Source organism: Mastigoproctus giganteus, chromosome 2 (genome assembly GCF_048544385.1).
Source record: "Mastigoproctus giganteus isolate SK-2022 chromosome 2, ASM4854438v1, whole genome shotgun sequence".
NCBI lineage: Eukaryota > Metazoa > Arthropoda > Arachnida > Uropygi > Thelyphonidae > Mastigoproctus > Mastigoproctus giganteus.
In genome coordinates this window covers 34,116,803-34,136,042 of record NC_143576.1, presented here as the reverse complement: position 1 = coordinate 34,136,042, position 19,240 = coordinate 34,116,803, and the positions used below count along the sequence as shown (strand labels likewise).

The 19,240-nt window shown below is 35.5% G+C and overlaps 1 protein-coding gene across 1 annotated transcript in view; it reads right to left on the bottom strand.

The window, feature by feature from the left end:
- Window positions 1–18,431, bottom strand: part of LOC150089261 (tubulin-specific chaperone A-like) — a 76,158-nt gene extending 57,727 nt beyond the window's left edge. Inside the window, exon 1 of the mRNA XM_090390407.1 lies at window positions 18,239–18,431. Coding sequence (XP_090246533.1) covers window positions 18,239–18,291 — 53 coding nt within the window. The 5' untranslated portion in view covers window positions 18,292–18,431. The remainder of the gene's footprint in view (window positions 1–18,238) is intronic.
- Between the last annotated feature and the right edge of the window lie 809 nt (window positions 18,432–19,240).

Below are 19,240 nucleotides of genomic sequence, written 5' to 3'. Positions count from 1 at the left end.
TGACTACATCATAGTATCCAATCAAATTAGTCAGCCAAGACTTCCCCTTAACAAACCCATGCTGTGTCCAAGCTATAACTGAAGTCTTGTCTTGATGATCCTGCAATGCTTCTTTAACCAGTGCCTCCATTAATTTCCCTGAAACAGAAGTTAAACTAACAGGTCTCTAATTACTGTGTCTCCCTTTGATCCTCCTTTGTGGATTGGGGTCACATTTGCACATCTCCAGTACATTGGTACCTCCCCTGAAACCAGAGAAGCTCTCATAATTATGGCTAAGGGTTTGCTTACTTCCTTTGCTGCTTCCTTTAATATAACTGGATAGATTCCATCCACCCCAGGTGCCTTTCTTGTGTTTATCTTCAACAATTTCTCCTCCACTTTACTCTCAGTTATTACAAGATTATCTTAGCTTACTGCCAGAGTTGAATACACCTCTGGCATTCCCCTCCCTGAATAACTCCTCATGTGTGAATGTCGATGCAAAATATTCATTTAGTTTGTTAGCTACCTGAGCAGGATCATCAACAGTTGAACCATCGATATCAAGTGGACCATTCTGATTCATCCCCTTCCTTCTAGAGTTTACATAAGTAAAGAACTCATTGCTGTTTTTCTTTGCATCCTTTGCTAAAGATTTCTCGTAATCTACCTTCGCCTGCCTACCCTCCTTTGTAGCTTGGTTACAGATCAACTTGTATCTATCATAGGCTTCTGTGTCACGTGTTAATTTGTACATATCCCATGCATTTTTCTTCTCTGTCACATGTCTAATTAGTTCATCTGACATCCATTTAGGCTAAATCTTGAACAATATTTCTTTGTTGGTATGAAAAGCCTAGTAGCTTCCAAGATTAATTCTCTGAATGCTTCCCATTTTGAATTTGCTGTTGGTAACATCATCAGTTGGTTCCACCGTATAGAATTTAAATACTGTCTCAGACCACTGCAGTCACCTTTACGAAAACAAAAACCCTTCCCTTTACCCTTGATGGTAGTTACCTCTTTGAGTAAATCCCACTTCAGCACACTGTGATCACTGCCACCTAGTGGTTCCTTTATCTGCAGATTCTTGATGCATGAAGAATCACTACTGATAATCAGAACAAGGGTATTACTCCTTCTAGTTGCCTCCTGAACATGCTAATGTAGAAAACAATCATCCAATAAATCCACAAAAGTATTGCTAGTGTGTGAGTGACCAACCCACAAATTCCAGTCAATATCTGGGAAATTAAAATCCTCCATTACAAGACATTAATTTACTGGCCCACTATTTGTCTGCACAATTGCTTATCATACTCATCAGATTCATTAGGCCTATAACACACACCTATTCTCAACTTTCCTATTCGTGGAGTATGCAGAAGAAAACTTTCAAAAACGAAATTAGTTACAAAAAGCACCAACAGGAGAAAAGTCTTGATTAACCTGTTAAATGATCTGTGTGAATATGTGTACTTCAAATGAAGCAATTACTGTTATCACCAATACAATAACATTATCCTTTTACTTGTTGATATTTCTGTGTAACACTCCTATTGTCAATACATAATATTGCATGACTGCTGTTAAAGTATATCATAAAGTACTCTTAATGCATGTGCTTTGATAGTCACCACTTTAGTCGAATGAAACCCCAAATCAAGCAACAGTGTAGTTAAATGATGAATGCACCTTATTGGGGGTGATGTTTCCCATGATGTGTGATGCTATCCTTCAGAGCTGCTAGTTCAGGAATGTTGCCACAATACAAACTGATATGGGAAGGAGCTTAGTTGTTTCTGGGCATAATCACTATATCAGTTGCATAATGACAGTTATTAATATGTGTCAGGATTGGTGGGCATCCAAATCCTGCAGTTTTAGATGTTCACAGTCCCATTCAAATGTAAATGGTCCACATCTCCCGAAAGGATGTTCCATACCAATCAGTATAGACTTCCATTCAAGCCAAGAATTGGAACATGTCACCATCACTTTTACACAGGAATGCACCATTCCCCCAATACTACTTTTGTAAAACTTTTACTGGCAAGAAATAATTCAAAATTGTTCACTTTTTGATGTCATTCCACATTTTAAATCTATTATGAACAAACTGTGAATGATCCATTTTTATATCGAAAACATTTTTTAAAATAACATCCTTGGGACATACATTAATTTATTACTACTGGAAAAAGAATGCATTGCTAACAATTGTGCTGCTAAAAACAGCAGAAAGAGTCACTTGCAAAAATATAACTAGCATGTTTTTCATTATTATTGCTTGAATGGTTTATGCGAGTACTTTTCATTTACACGTGTGAAAACACCTGCCTTGTCCTTCATTATTGCTGCCCAAATTGTTTATGTGAGGCAGCAAAAATGAACAATTCAAACTGCTCTTGAAGCCCACAATACCAAGCTGCCAGAACTGAACAGAAAGACCCTGCTAATTTTAAATTCATATTTTTAATAATTGCCTAATTAGGTTTAAACAAAAACTGCTATTTTATTTGTTTATTGCCAAACTTCTTCATTAAACAAACAATGATGCATATCAAAAGGAAATACAATAATTGAGGAATATTAAAATTGCTATCACTCTGATAGATAACTTTTTATTTACATATTTAATGGCCCCTCTGTGGCACTTTTTTTTTTTATTTAAGTGGCCTCTATAGCACTTGTGGGTACATCAAGCCTATTCCGGGGTTAAGAGGAAATTTTAGTTGGGCTTTAGCACCACTCACTTGCAAACAGAGATCAAAATGGAGTAAGATAGAACTGAAACACCTTACATACTGAATATCCAGCTATCTTACTGCCACACGGGAACTAGTTCTGCCTATAGAGTTAATACCAGTACACCACTGCCCACGATCTTTACACAAATGCAACAGCAATAACCTCAACTATAATTAAACCATACAATATCATTTTGCACAGCACCTTACATTAATACATTTTATATACTATAAAGTATACCTTACAAAATAATTATGTCAGATAGTTTTATTATTATTATTAGCCATATGGTGCAAGGAAGCCTGAGGCTTATGCTGCACCAGCCAAAAAAAATTCCCAAGTTACCCTGAGTGAGAAAGAAAGACGTAGAAAGGAATCACAAGAAATAGAAGAATGATGATAGGCTCAGGAATTCAGCTCAGGACCCTGGGTGTGCCAAGCCCATACCGGATATTAGTCCCTGGGGTGATATTATAGAAACATTTTCATTGCATTGGTCTATTTTGGGGATGTCAAACTCAGAAGTGCAAACAGACCACTGCAAAACAGTAATAGAATCAGTAGTTGCTAATGATGCAAGAAAGCAAGCTTACATAGCATCAGCCAAAAATACCAAAAATTTAAAAAAAAGCTAAAACTTCCCAAATCACCAGTACATTCCTTCTAACACTTTTCCTTGAATTTATTCAAACTACCTATCTCTACAACACCAGATGGGAGTTTATTCAAACAATTAATTTATTAATTGTTTGAATAAACTCCCATCTTACCTCCCATCTTAGATGTGGAAAAATTTACCTCCAGCCACTGGCTGAAGGTAAATTTCCCCACACCTACCCTGCAAAGGTGACTTACGTAGCTGAGTGGTCAGGAGCAGGAGTGCAGTAGCACACGCTCCTTGAGTAGACCAGGGTTCAAGCCCCTGACAGCTAAATACAGTCGATCTGCCAACCTGCACTGGACCAGCATGGCAGATTATGGTCCATTTCCCTCAACATGAATTGTTGGGGAGGCTTCCATCCTGCAGTGGGTTGATAATGGCTGCAGTTTACTTTTTTTTTTTTACCCTGAAAATGTCCTTCCTCTGTTTGAATTTATGTGTTCTTATGTGTGTAGTCTGGGCAAGAGGAAGCATTTCACATCACTATTCTGAACTTACTCAGTCCATTAAAAGCCTTAAACACCTCAATCATATCTGCACACAGATGTCTAGTCTCCAAGCACAGCAGAACTGAAGCCTTTCCAGGTAAGAGTACCCTTTTTTCCTTCTCACTAATCTGGTTGCTTTTCACTGTACCCATTCCAACTGATCCACATCCATCCTATAACGAGGCTTCCAGATCTGTAAGCAGTACTCAAGATGTGGCTGACCATTCCTTATACAATGGGAGCATCACTTCCTTATCCCTGCTGACAAAGTTCCTGCATATTATTGACAAAATCCCATGAGCTGTCCTGGCAGCCCATCTGCACTGCTCTAAGAACTTCAGATCTGACTGCACAATTACCCACAGGTCTTTTTTATTCTCTACTACCTGGAGTGTGGTACCCAGTTGGTACATTAATCTGGGATGACATGCTTAACTTACTCAGTCCATTATACTATAATTACAACACAGACAAGATTGATAACCACTGTCTTCTCCCACTCAACCACTCCTTTATCCATAGCAGTAATTTGCTCTTATTGCCACATTGCTCCAATTTGTACAGCAGTCTTTTATTTTCAAAAGCTTTTCTGAAATCTAAGTATATGATATAAAAATTATTTTTTGCATCCAGTTACTTTGTTAGTATTCAGACAAGATTGCTCCTTAACAAATCCATGCTGTGACTGCAGTATAACTGCATTACTCTATAGATGGTCTTGCATTACTTCATTATCCCCTTTGTGAATTGGAGGAACATTTGAACATCTCTGGTCCATAGGGACCTCCTCTGAATCTCAGAATGCTCTCATAATCATGGATAAAGGTTTGCTTATCTCTTTTGCTGCCACCTTTCATATAACTGGACAAATTCCATCCACCCCAGGTGTATTTTTTTTTTACATTTAGCTTCAACAATTTCTCCTCCACTACCCTTTCATTTATCACAAAATTATTCAGCCCCCTATTAGAATTTTACAAACTGCTGGCATTCCCATCCCTAAAAAATTCTTATGTGAATTTAGATGCAAAATACTTCAGTTTGTCAGCAACCTGAGCAGGATTGCCAACAGTTAAATACCATTATATTATACCAGTCGTACTTATATTAACAATAGAAGGAAGGGATTGATCACATTGGACCACTTGATGTCTGTGGGTTAACTGTTGATGACCCTGCTCAGGTTGCAGACAAACTGAATAGGTATTTTGCATCTACATTCACATGACGAATTCTTTAGGGATGGGGATGCCAGAAGTTTATCAAACTCTTATAAAGCTAAATGATTTTGTGATAATTGAAAGGAAAGTGGAGGAGAAATTATTGGGGATAGATATAAAAAATAAACCTGGGGCAGATGGAATCTATCCAATTATATTAATGGAGTAAGCAAACCGTTAGCAATAATTACGAGAGCATCCTTGGATTCAGGGGAGGTCCCAATAGACTGGAGAAGTGCGAATATATCCCCAATTCATAAATGAGTATCAATGAGCTGCCGTAGTGAGGTGTAAAGATACATAAGTACATGTGCCTTGAGTGACTTGGGTTCAATCTAGTGACTGCTAAATACGGTGCTGTTCCTTGAATTCTTTCTATCTTGCAAATTCCTCTGACCATGTGGTCATCCCAGAGTATAAACAGAAAATTTATTTAAAACATGAGTAATTACAGACCTGTTAGCTTAACATCTGTTCCGTGGGGGGGATGGAATCACTGGTTAAAGAAGTAATGCAGAACCATTTGGACAGGCATGCAATTATACTATAATTACAACATGGATTTGCCAAGGGGTGGTCTTGTCTGACCAATCTGATAGGTTACTATGATGCTGTTATTGTTATTTGGTTTTTAGGAGCATTAGCAACTAAGGCCATATTGCTCCGGTGCGGTGGTCATTCCTTGACCTTTCCGCATACTCCGTATTTGGTGGTGATGGGCTCGAACCCCGGTCTAATCAAGAAGCGTGTGGTACGCACTGCTGCTCCTTCCCACCTGGCTACGGAGGCGCCTACTATGATGCAGTGACCAAGGAACCAGATGTAAAAAATAATTTTGACAACATATACTTGGATTTCAGGAAGGCTTTTGATAGTGTGGCATTTAAAAGACTGCTGTATAAATTGGAGCAATGTGGTATTAAGGGCAAGTTACTGCTCTGGATAAAGGGATGGATAAGTGGGAGACTGTAGCCGAGTGGTCAGGAGCGGGAGTGCAGTAGCACACGCTCCTTGAGCAGACCGGGGTTCAAGCCCCTGAATGCTAAATATGGTCAATCTGCCAACCCGCACTGGACCAGTGTGGCAGATTATGGCCTATTTCCCTCAGCATGAATTGTTGAGGAGGCTTCCATCCTGCAGTGGGTTGATAATGGCTGCATTTTCCTTTACCTTTAAGTAGGAGACAGACAGTGGTGGGATTCCAATAATTTAACAACCGGTTCGTTGCCCTAATGACCATTCTAAGTATAAAAAAACTATATACTGAAAAGTAGTTTATTATTTCATGCAGTTAATACTTAAATAAGAACAATAAAATAGATCCACAAAACTAGATTATGTTATAAGAAAGAGTTTTAAAATATTAATGAAGAAATATTAAATAATACATGACAAAAACAATAAAAACTGTTAGACTAAGGCGCATTTAGGGCTAGAGCCTCAAGCTGCGAACAAATTTAGACTATGTATATAAAGTGCTTAGCATCATAATACACAGCCATTTCTGAATAAGCAGAAAATTTTTAAGGTGGCATCGTTTTAGGTTATATCTCATATTGTGAATACCTTCACAACGAGTTGCCATGATAATGCACTACTTCGAATAAGTAACGCTTCACCTAAGGAGAAGACTAGTGTTACTTATTCTCAGATAGGTACCACCACCCAGACAGCACTGTTTCAGGGCTATTTGGCCCTTCGTCAGTGAGTGGGTAGGTACCCAAGTGATGCAATGATGGCAAAAACAGTTATGAAGTATAACTCCACAATATGATGCTAAGCACTTTATATACATAGTCTAAATTTGTTCGCAGCTTGAGGCTCTAGCCCTAAATGCGCCTTAGTCTAAATACATCATACACCATCAGGCATCTCTCATATTGTGGAGTTATACTTCATAACTGTTTTTGCCATCATTGCATCACTTGGGTACCTACCCACTCACTGACGAAGGGCCAAATAGCCCTGAAACAGTGCTGTCTGGGTGGTGGTACCTATCTGAGAATAAGTAACACTAGTCTTCTCCTTAGGTGAAGCGTTACTTATTCGAAGTAGTGCATTATCATGGCAACTCGTTGTGAAGGTATTCACAATATGAGATATAACCTAAAACGATGCCACCTTAAAAATTTTCTGTTTATTCAGAAATGGCTGTGTATTATGATGCTAAGCACTTTATATACATAGTAAAAACTGTTATTAAATATATTTCCACATTGCTTCTTGATTGCCGTCCTCACTTGCAATTTTCTTCACTTTTATCCGAGCATCATCAGCTGAGTGATTTATGCTTAACCATCTTTTCACTGTAGGATCCCATTCCTTTAGAGGTAGGCTGATTAGACAAATAGTCATTGTGTTTGATATATTAGAAACAGTTAGGCGACTTCTCTTCTCTGAACATATTATGTTCTTCTTTGAAAAACCCCTTTCTGCTTCTGCTGAACTTACAGAAATTGTACTGACAATATTTTTAGCTCTTTGAACACTTTCAGGAATTGCATAATTCTGGGAATTTAAAACGTTTTCCACGAAATAACGATAATATCAATTTGGTAATTAAAAATGTCATTAAATACGAACAATTGTTCTTCAACTGCTTTCCACGGAACTAGTACTTCTTCAATATTCTAGTAATCTGGCTCCAAAAAATTGAGAAATTGTAATTTATTCCTATCTTGAAATTGGCTACAACTTGCTTTTAAATGTTCACAATCCATTAGTCTTTTTTTCAAATTCGTTACAATGTTTTCTGAAAGTCTTTCCCGAGGAAGCCCGACAAATCGATGATTTTCTACAAATTTTATATTTTTTAAGGTTTCTGAAGTAATTAATTCATCAACTTTTTTTTTGTATGGACCCTTTTCCTTTCCAAGCATTTGAAATGCTTTAATAGATCTTATCACAAGTTTTTCAGCCTTCATTATGTCTATTTCTTGCTTGCAGTGCATTTGAAAGAAGAGAAATTTCGTTTAAAATATCAATCATCAATGCCAAATCAGTTATAAAATATATATTTTCAAGACGGGCAGCCATACCTAAGTACTTTTTATTTGAATAAAAATAGTGATGTAGTGCTGGATAAGTGCGCCACACAACTAGGGTTGACCTTAAACTACAGGCAGCCCATCTTGGTCCCAAAACTCTACCAATCCTTATAATTTCAATTCCAAGTTGTTTGGATATTTTGGAAAGTTCAATTTGGTTCTTATTAGCATTAGCATTAGTAGAGGCATATGATGCAAGAAAGCAAGCTTATTCAGCATCAGCCAAAAAAAAAAAAAAAAAAACCCTCTCCCATTTCACCCCTCCGTTCGTTCGAAATACCTGTCCAGTTGAGCTTTAAATTTGTTTAGGCTATCAACTTCAACAACAAGTGATGGAAGTCGGTTCCACCAACCAACCACCCGCTGGCCAAAGGCAAATTTCCGCACATCTATCCGACATCCGTCCTTCCTCAATTTGATGAAAAATAGTATATATCTTATCAATAAATATTTTAAAATGATTTACTTGCTTTATTTTCTTTATTGAATCATCTAAAACAAGATGAAGGCGATGATTTAAACAGTGCCATATTATTATGTTTGGAAACTCTTTTGCAATCCTAGTGCTCACTCCAGATTTTCTCCCAAGCATAACGCTGGCACTATCTGAGCAAAATCCAATTAAATTTTCTTCTAGGTAGTTCTTAGTAAACCCAACATTATTTAAACTTTCCATAACTGAAGAACATATTGTCTCTGCATCTTGTTTTTCCAATTCAACTAGTTCAACGAAAATTGTTGATGATCTAACTGAATCCTCAACTTTTAAGAAAAGTATAATAACTGGTTTGCAGGATATCGCTGAAGCTTCGTGAATAATCAAACATATTTTCACATTATTTTCAATAATTTTATTAAATATTTCTTTTTTTAATTTCCTTTGCAATGAAATCAACTACTTTCACAGCAGTTTTACGAGAATGTAATCCTTTCCCATATCTATTTCATTTTTAATTTGCACTTCTATCTCAACTTCTATGTTTGAAAACAGTTTACATCTTTTTGCCAGGCTGTAAACGGTATTAAATACTCTACAAGTAGCACTTAAATATTTTTCATTCATCGTATCTATTACTTTTGTTATTGAATCCTGCTCACATTGTTTTAAGTTCTCTTTACTAATGTTATGAGCTTTTGATGAAAAATGTTCTTTCATTTTTTTTCCTTAGAGAAGCTTGTTGTACCTCTATTTTTCCCTGATGCCTCAATCTGAAAACATTTCCATTCTTTTGACACATGAACACTTTTCTCTTTTATAAAGTCATATTTTGCACAATACTCGCAACCTAACTTTTTGTTAAAAATTACCAGTCCGTCATATTTTTCTTTAAAATTGTTATATTGTTGCACTGTCCAGCATTCAGGAAGATTATTTTCAATTTTGGAGTTATCGTTTTTTTATTTCAATAATTGATGTGCTGCTTTCTTCAAGTTGGAGTGGTTGTGCTTGTGACTGTTTTATACCATCCAAGGCCAATTCTGATACAATAAATTCTGATTTTGGTTTCTTATTGAAAAAATCTGTCAAACTCTGTTGCCTTTTCATCCTTAAAAGGGCTATTGCAAAAAAATTTTAAAAATGTTTTATTTTAATATATTATACAGCAGGAGCAGATATGTGCCTATATATTTGAATATTTTTACTGGTTCTGTCCACGTGTGGTCATATCATAAACTTTTATAAACAAAACACTGTGCTTATACCATTGATAAACATCAGTCAGAACATACATTTTCTTCATTTTATTGATACTAAACGAAAATTTCTTGCTGAATTAATAAATGGCATAGGCTATGCAGATTAAATACGATAGAATAATTTGTATAACAAACCTGTTTGTAACGGGAAAGTTGTGATAAAAACGTCTTAATTACCATGTGTACACTGGCATAAGGATTCCAACATGGAAGAACATTCTTCCACGGCTTCCAAAATAAGATAGCCCTTGAAATCTATATTTCTTTTGGTTCGTTGTGTTCTAGCTTCCTATTGCTTTTATTGATCGGGGAACACTAGCACAGTCATAATATCTCGTGTGAATTTAGGGGATAACACAAAGCTGAAACAAATGAGTGTCACCCCCTGGTTGTTTGGCATTCTGGGTAGAATGAACATTACTACGGACACTTGGAATACGCTGTGGAATAGATGAACATTAAAAAAAAAAAAGGAATGTAAATTTGTGATTTCCACATTGGGTGGCTGCTCAGGTGCCCACCTTAGAGAGAACCCTGATCACAAGTGCTATTTTAACAACCGGTTCGCTGAACTCAACAAAAAATTAGGTATCGGTTCTGCCAAACCAGTGCAAACTGGCTGAATCCCACCACTGGAGACAGAGTGTTTATCAATGGGCACTGCTCTTCTTGAACTAATGTTATTAGTGGAATTCCCTACGGTTCAGTATTGAGTCCATTGTTGTTTTCAATATTTATCAATGATATTGATGAAGGTATATATCAGGCTTAATGTCTACGTTTGCAGATGATACAATGGTTGGCAGGGTGATTAATGACAGTCATCACAGTGAGCTACTGAAACAAGATGTAGAAAAATTGGGTCGATGGGCTGAGAAATGGCAGTTGGAGTTTAACATTGACAAATGCAAGCTACTGCACATGAGTAGCAGTAACCCCAGAGTAACTTATCAACTGTGTGGTACTACACTCAGGGTAGTGGCAAATGAAAAAATCTGGGGGTAATTTTGAAGTCTGACAGGAAATTCTCTGAGCAGGGCAGACATGCTTCCATGACAGCTCATGGTGTTTTGTCAATGATATACAGAAACTTTGAGAGCTGGGATAAGGAGGTGATTATCCCTTTGTATAAAGCCATGGTTAGGCTGCATCTTGAGTATTGTATACAAGTCTGGATGCTTCACTTTAGGAAGGATATAGATCTGCTGGAACGGGTGCAGAGAAGGCAACCAGATTAGTGAAGAGAACAAAAGGGTACTCTTACCTAGAAAGGCTTCAGTTCTGCAAATTGCAACGTCTTGAGACCAGGCATCTGCAGCGAGATCTGATTGAGGTATTTAAAGCCTAGAATGGATTGAATAAGCTGAATGTTAATGGTATTCCTCCAAATGCGGGGGCATAAATTAAAGTCGAGGAAGGATGGTTATTGTTGGAACAGGCTTCTCTGTTGTTGTGGAAGTGGGTGGGTTGAATAAATTTAAGGGAGAATTAGTCAAATTCTTGGATGATATAGGATGGGTGAGGTGTTTTTTTTTTTTTTGGCTGATGCTATCTAAGCTTGCTTTCTTGCATCATTTGCAATTACTACTATACTATACTGTAATTTTGCCACCTGGGATAAGGAAGATGATTATCCTGTTGTTTAAGACAATGGTAAAGTTGTAACTTAAGGACAGCATGCAGTCCTCAAAAATTAAGGAAGAATTAGGCAAATTATTAGAGAGGATGGTCCAGTGATATAGGAAGAGTGTGTGTGTGTGTGTGTGTGTGTGTGTGTGTGTGTGTGTGTGTGTGTGTGTGTGTGTGTGTGTGTGTTCAGATGTTTGTATTAGCTTGCTTTCTTGCATCATCCAGCCCTAATAAAGCTGCCTGGAAAGTAAATGATTCCATAAGAACCAAAAGGTCTAAAAACCTCACTTTAATAAGGATACAGATCTGTTGGAGTGGGTTGGTGTGAAATGGAACAATTAGTCAGTGGCACAAAAAAGTACTCTTACTCTTCACTTGAGCAAATTGCTGTGTCTGGAAAACAGACATGCCAGGAGATCTGACCAAAGTGTTTAATGCTTGAAATGGACTGAATAAACTACATAAATACTGATAGTATTCTTACTCTTTCTCAAATGACACAGATAAGGAGACATTTAGTTGTAAAAGGTTAGTTACAAGATATTCAAAAGTTTGCTTTTCATCCAAAGGGTAACTAAGCATTGGAACAACTGTCCATCTGGTATTGTGGATGCGAGTAGTTTGAATAAAATGAAGGAAGAGTTTGATTTGGGTTTTATTGGCGCATTAGCAACTTAGGCTATAATGCGCCAAGACCAGGATGAAGGAAGAATTAGGCAAATTATTAGAGGGGATAGTCCATTGTGTGTGTGTGTGTGTGTGTGTGCGTGTGCGTTCAGATGATGTTTGTTTTAGCTTGCTTTCTTATACTATCCAGCCCTAATACTAATAATGCTGCCTGGAAAGTAAATTATTCCATAAGAACTAAAAAATCTACAAATGAAATTGATGCTAAAGTAAAAAAAAAAAAAAAATTGTAAACATTAATAATAATTTTAATTTTTAAGAGAAATTTTTTTCATTTTATCTGAGAAAAATTGAAAGTTCTTATTTTTCACCCCCATTTTCTTGTGGAAGCAACACTACTACAAAAGTTACTGGCCTTGGTGGGGATTTCCACCTAGCCATTCAGAACAGTCTACCTCTATTATTTTGCTATTATGGTGTCTAACCTGCACACTTAACTTGCATGATGAAAATGGAAAAATCAGTTTTACTTACAATTTTTATACGTAAGAGCAGTTTGTCACAAGTCCCAATTGTAAAAAATTTCACTTCTGGCCATCTGATGTACACTGCATGTCTCAATGCCTGTTTTCACATTTATGCCATTTATTTCTTCAGTTGATATGACATGGTGTAATATGACTAATAAATAATGTTAACTTATGAAGAAAAAGAATATAACTGCAGTGTGAGTTAACATAATATTTGAACTCCCAAGGACACCTATGTGAAACACCTGCATGGTACAGGGCCAACCCCAGGGACTCACATCTGGTGAGTATGGGCTTGGCACACCCAGGGTCCTGAGCTGGATATCATCATTCTTCTGTTTCTTGGTGATTCCTCTCTCTTTCTCTCTCTCTCTCACACACACACACACACACACACACACACACACAAGGTTACTTGGAAATTTCTTTTGGCTGGTGCAGCATAAGCCTCAAGCTTCCTTGCACTATATGGCTAATAATAATAATAATAATAATAATAATAATAACAAGAGCTATAAGCTCTATCTTAGAGCAAAAACTTGCAAACAGCAAGTGAGATGTTTTGTTTGATGGGCTTGTGATAAATAAAAACCAAATAAAGTAATAAAATTTGGACAAAGGTTTTTACAAGGGCTTTGAGTGGGGTAATACCATTTTATTTTTAAAAATTTTCAATGTAAAATTTTATATGAATACAACCATAAATTTGAATATTTATTTGGGCATATAAATATTTATTTATAAATTTCAGATTTTTCTTTACTATATGAGTGTTTCTTATCAATTAAAAATATTATGCTTCATTATATTTGCATTACTGTATTTTTCAAAACTCAACTTAGCTCTCCCTCCAAAATATAATATAGGAAACATAAAAGTAGTCTGATAAAGCAGTCCAATTTAGGCCAAACTTTGACATGATGAGGCTCTAAGCCAAAAAATGTGAAGAGGCCCCAAAATATGCAATTATTATCCACTCAAAAGGAAATGGTGGGGGTCCTGAATTAGACAGTTTCACATAACCACAGGGTAAAATCAGATTCAGGTTCTCGGAGCACCTACTTGAAATGTCTGAACAATATACAATGAGAATAGTCTGACATCTGATTTGACCAAATAAACAGTGTGAGAATGGTAGACAGATTCCAAGGACTATCAGACCAAAAGGGCTGAGACATACATGTAATCTCTCATGGCAGTTAATGTGTTAATACCAAATCAATGTATCTGAAATGAATATGAAGGAGTACTGAAGAAATTTAATGCTCAATAATCAATAATACAAATACGCCATTTTGAGAATTGTTAACTAGACAATATAACATAGGATTATATGATTGATAAAGTCCTTCACTGATAGCAAAATATTCACTAATTTTAGTGTGCTTTACTACCATCTTAGCAGCCCACCGTATTTGAAAACTATTGTTAATATTTTTAATAGTTACAATATTGTTATTGGTGGACTGAAGAGTAATTAAACAACTATGTTCCACATAGTAAAGCATCCTCGTGAGTTGGAAGCAGGATAGTGTACTCATTATGCTTAGATCATCATCATAATTGGTTAGAGAGTGGTAATCACTTCTTCAGACAATATTCAATTTCTTGAAAAATATTTAAAGAATGTCTTCAGTGGTAATCACTTCTTCAGATATAATAAATGCATTGGAAGTATTATTTTAACATTATGAGGATAACAATTAATTTTTTTTTTAAATTATAGCAATTTTACAGAGCACAAACACATTACAGAGGAGTGGGCATGTAGCATTTTTTGCACACAATTTTTTTTTTTATAAGAAATAATAATAAAGCATTTTTATTTTAATTTTTTAATTGAATCCTTTCAAAAATAAAGTAATCAGGGTTAGTCTGCACAAAAGAAATAACATAAGTGGACTTCTTGGTTTATTTTGACAGTGGAGAGCACTGTTGGCAAACAAACTGCACAGTGAAGAACACCTACACTATTTTTGGGGAACCAGATAATGAAGATGTGGAGTCTTGTAGCTTTGAATAAAATTTCATTTCCAAAGTTTTTGCCAATAAAATAATTTTTAAAACAATTTCACACAGCTGCTATTAAAGTAAAATAAAAAGTACCTTTTATTCTATAAAAAAAAAATTACATTTTTATATTTTAAATATTCCATTCATTTACAATCAAAAAAGATTTTGGATCAAATAGTTTTTGATCCAAAATCTTCACGCATTCACACTTCACACCTTCCCTTATGCTGAAATGTGCAAAATCCAGCAGCATCTGCTATACCCTCAAAGCACATTTTCTAATTGACTTATACATGAGTAAATATTATTGTATTCGAGCACCTATGGTAAGTTATGCATTTGCACAAATGACTAATCAACATTATAAATCAGTATACTATATTAACCAGAATTATAATAGATAAAAATTTCATATTTTATTACTCCAAGTATATGTGATCAAATCAATTTAGAGAGGGGCATTAATGAGGGATATAAATAAAAAAGCATGCCACTGGAAAGTATGAGAGAAACAACCATGCTATTAAAGCATGGTTGTTTCTCTCATACTGACTAATTCAGCCATGTAGTGAATAGGCCCATAAAAATTCCTCATATAATTGACAGAATTTAAACTGTCTTTGCCTGGTGCGATAATGGTGATTCTACCAACTGTGCTACCCACAAGGGCCATAAACTGGAACTTTATTTTTTTATCTTTATGATCAACCTTCAAGGCATTCTACAATCCACTTGGATCATAGATATTACAAAGGCAATTATTGAGTTTTAGGCACATCAGTAACTTAGGCCATATTGCACCATATATTTCTGTACATTGTGTATGTTCTGTGGTCAATTTGCTCAATAAAAAACCCAAGTTTCTGGAAGAAGAAAACCATGCTACTTCTGCCTGAGACAGACTAACTCAGCTACATTGTGAAAAACTTCCCCACATCATTCACAGGATTTGAACTCTGTGGAGGGGGGCAGAGAAGTCAGTCAGAGAATCTGGCATACCTCTAGGAAAAGTAAGATGACTGCTTTGCACATGTGTTGTAGAAGTATACTAAATGCACAGTCATTGTACCAACTCTTAATGCTCATAATATGCATTGTCAAATGTCTTTGAATATGACCATATTCTTTCAATATGACTGTGTTGAAAAGTTGACTAACTTTTTTAAATACATTTATTACCAAATTAAATGATCATTCACTATTAAAAGGCCTAAAATTCCTACTTCAAGTGTTTAGCTTGCTTTCTGTGATCGTAGCCTTTATTACCAAATTAAAGATATGAATAAATATTACTGAGCAATTAAAGAATACGAGAAGTTAAATTACAAATAAGCATTACAAGGGATACTCATACCCCTAGAAAGGAAAATCTATACCAAAAATATTGCCTATCAAGAGATTTTATTAAACAATGCATTCTAGCTAAAGATGTTGCTAATTCTTATTTTTAAATAACTATTTTCTTTTATTAACAATAATTACTCATATCTTTATTATGGTAATAAAATATTTTTGAAAATTTTATGTTATTGAAAGATATTTCTGAATGTGTGCTGGTAAAAGTTAATATTTAGTATTCTTTATAAAATAAAAATCCATATGGAGGGATTTTTTAAATTAAATCTTACCTGGCAGTATAGAAGGTTAGGTCAATTTGTTTCGCTTTATTTGGTATTACTTTATTTGGATATATATTATAGTTAATATTATTAACAAAATTAACTAATATTCAAGCAAAACAAAAAATAATTACTGCAATAAAAAGGAATTGTTATAATACTGTAATGCTCTCTGATATCTGTTGCTATTTAATTTTTGATTATATGTATAATTGTCCTTTAATTTGATTTTTTGAGCAGTTTTCCTCATCAGGCATGTTGATATATTTCCTGAGCCTGTATAGAAGCAAAATAAAAATTGTCTTTTGCCATTAATTCCACTTCTAATGTATTAAGAATCAGCCTATTTCTTTCAATCCATCATATATTCTTCAAACTAAATACCAATCATGGCATTAAACTGCAAAATTAATAGCGAAAATTTTAATTTAATCAAACTAACCAATGATGTACTGATTGATAAAAAAATATAAATCAAGAGTTTTGCTGTCCCATTTAACATACAGAGGAATAAGGGATTTGCATTTGTAAATTGAAGCAGCTGGCGATCCTAAGTATGAGGAACAAATAGGTGGAAAGGCTTATTTGTATCAACTAAAGAAAAAAAAAAAAAATCATGTTTCTGTGGTCAACAAATAAAAGTTAAACTATGTGCAAAACCATAATACAAATTTCAAGAAGGTGGAAAGTCACCAAGTCTATTTCACCAGCACGCCATTTCAAAATTTATATGATTTTACCAGTTCTGTAAAAGTTGCAGCCAATTATAACAAGTGGCTTATTTAAAGGGGTATGTCCTCAGGGTTAGCTTCCTCATCCCCTCCAAAAGATTACTCAATTAACTCTACGATTAGGGGATTACCTCTAACCAAAGCTCTGATCGTGAATCCACCCCCCCCCCCCACAACGAAAAACCTGGGTGCAATACTGTACCAAGGATTTAGGGGTTATAACTACACAGGATTTAAGTATTTAGTATGCCACCTCAAAAAAAAAATAAATAATAAATAAATAAAAATAATAATGTGATATAATGCTATATCTAAAGTGCTCTTCAATCGAGGCTGTACTTAAGTTATTTCGGATTTTTCACGCGAAACAACAAATAAATCGGCCCGTGAATGCACTTTTTTACAGCCAGTTGCGGTCCTATGATTTTCTTAGGTGGGGAAGGAGCACTAAAGCAGTGTTGCGTAGAATCACAGAACTTTGAATCACCATGTAGCAGTAAAATTTTTTTTAAAAAAAATCCACATTACTTTAAAATCATGATGAGGAGGGCGGTATAACGCCTATCTGGGACCGCCACTGTCTGCAAACAACTACGCACATGAGCTTCAAGCTTGGATGCCGTTAAAAAATATATATTATTATTATTATTAGCCATATGGTGCAAGGAAGCCTAAGGCTTATGCTGCACCAGGAAAAAAAAAAAGTTCCCAAGTTACCCTGAGAGAGTCAAAAGTAGAAGGGAATCACCAAGAAAGAGAAGAATGATAATATCCAGCTCGGGACCCTGGGTGTGCCAAGCCCATACTCACCAGATGCGAGCCCCCGGGTTAATATATATATATATATATATATTTTTTTTTCCTCAATTACTACCTAATACCAGGCTATCACAAGATGACTAGTTGTTTTTGTTATATTTTTCAGACTGCACAACATGCAAATTGGCCCATAAACCCAACCATCTTGTCGCATAATGGTCTAAGATACACCGTAAAATATAGTAACAGAAAACAGAAAAATATCATTATTTTTTGAGATATTCACCACTTAGTTCTAAAAATAACGATCTGGCCAACTGACATAATCCAAATTACACCCTATCTGTCCCTCATCATATATTCCTTAGATTCTAAAAGCTGATAATTATTCTGAAAGAAACTATTACCGCTATAAAAATGTTTCTGTTCACCAAAATAGTGGAAGTTGTGAAGCTCAAAAAATTAATAACTAACAACCCTTACCTTTTAACCACCCCTGATTTAATTTTTATCTGTTTAAGTCTAGGATCAGCCATAATAATACACTCTATCCAAACTCCAAATATATCTTTCAAAAATGTAGCAAAAACAGCTGGTTAGAATACAAACGCCATCTAACAACAACGAAAGACTTTAAACGTAACGGTGGAAGTAAAAATGTGGAAACCTCGTTTGTAAGCTACAATCTGAAATCAGACCGCCAAAACAGGGTTTGTATTTTCCTACGCACCACCAAGCGGTAGGAAAGCAAAGGAAGCCAAACTCCACAGAATTACGCTATGAAAGAAACAGTTAGTGCATTAGTATCTAAGGCAATATTGTTATTAGCCATATGGTGCAAGGAAGTCTGAGGCTTTTGCTGCAGCCAAAAAAAAAAAAAAAAAAAAAAAAAAAATTCTGAGTTATCCTGAATGAGAGAGAGAGAGAGAAAACAAGAGTCAGAAGTAGAAGGAAATCACCATGAAAGGGAAGAATGATGATATCCAGCTCAGAACCCTGTATGTGCCAAGGTCATACTCACCAGATGGTGAGCCCTGTGATTGAATATATCGCGTTGTGTAGATTGTAAGCCAAAAAGTAAAAGAAATTTATTTTTTTATTATACTGAGAAAAGGAACCTTTGATTTTCAGAACACTTCTCACATCTGCCCACACGCTTCTAAGTGCAAACTGGATTCAATTCGTGAAGCAACTTGTGCTCTGCTTCTTTGACCTCGTCAAAATTTCATAATCGACGTCCACGTAATGTATTTTTTTTTCTTTTTTTTTTAGAGGAACAAAAATGTGATAGCCTCAATGGTCAAGATCCGGCTTTGTATAGTGGTTGAGGGAGAAGTTCAAAATGAAGTTTTGGAATCTTTAACAGTTTTAGTGGATGAATAACCAGGAACATATGTTGCAAATATTAAATAATAAAAAAAATACTACATGTACCCACCTCCGAAGTTTACATTCTCACTTCCCCCGTTGCACACACTCTGGATT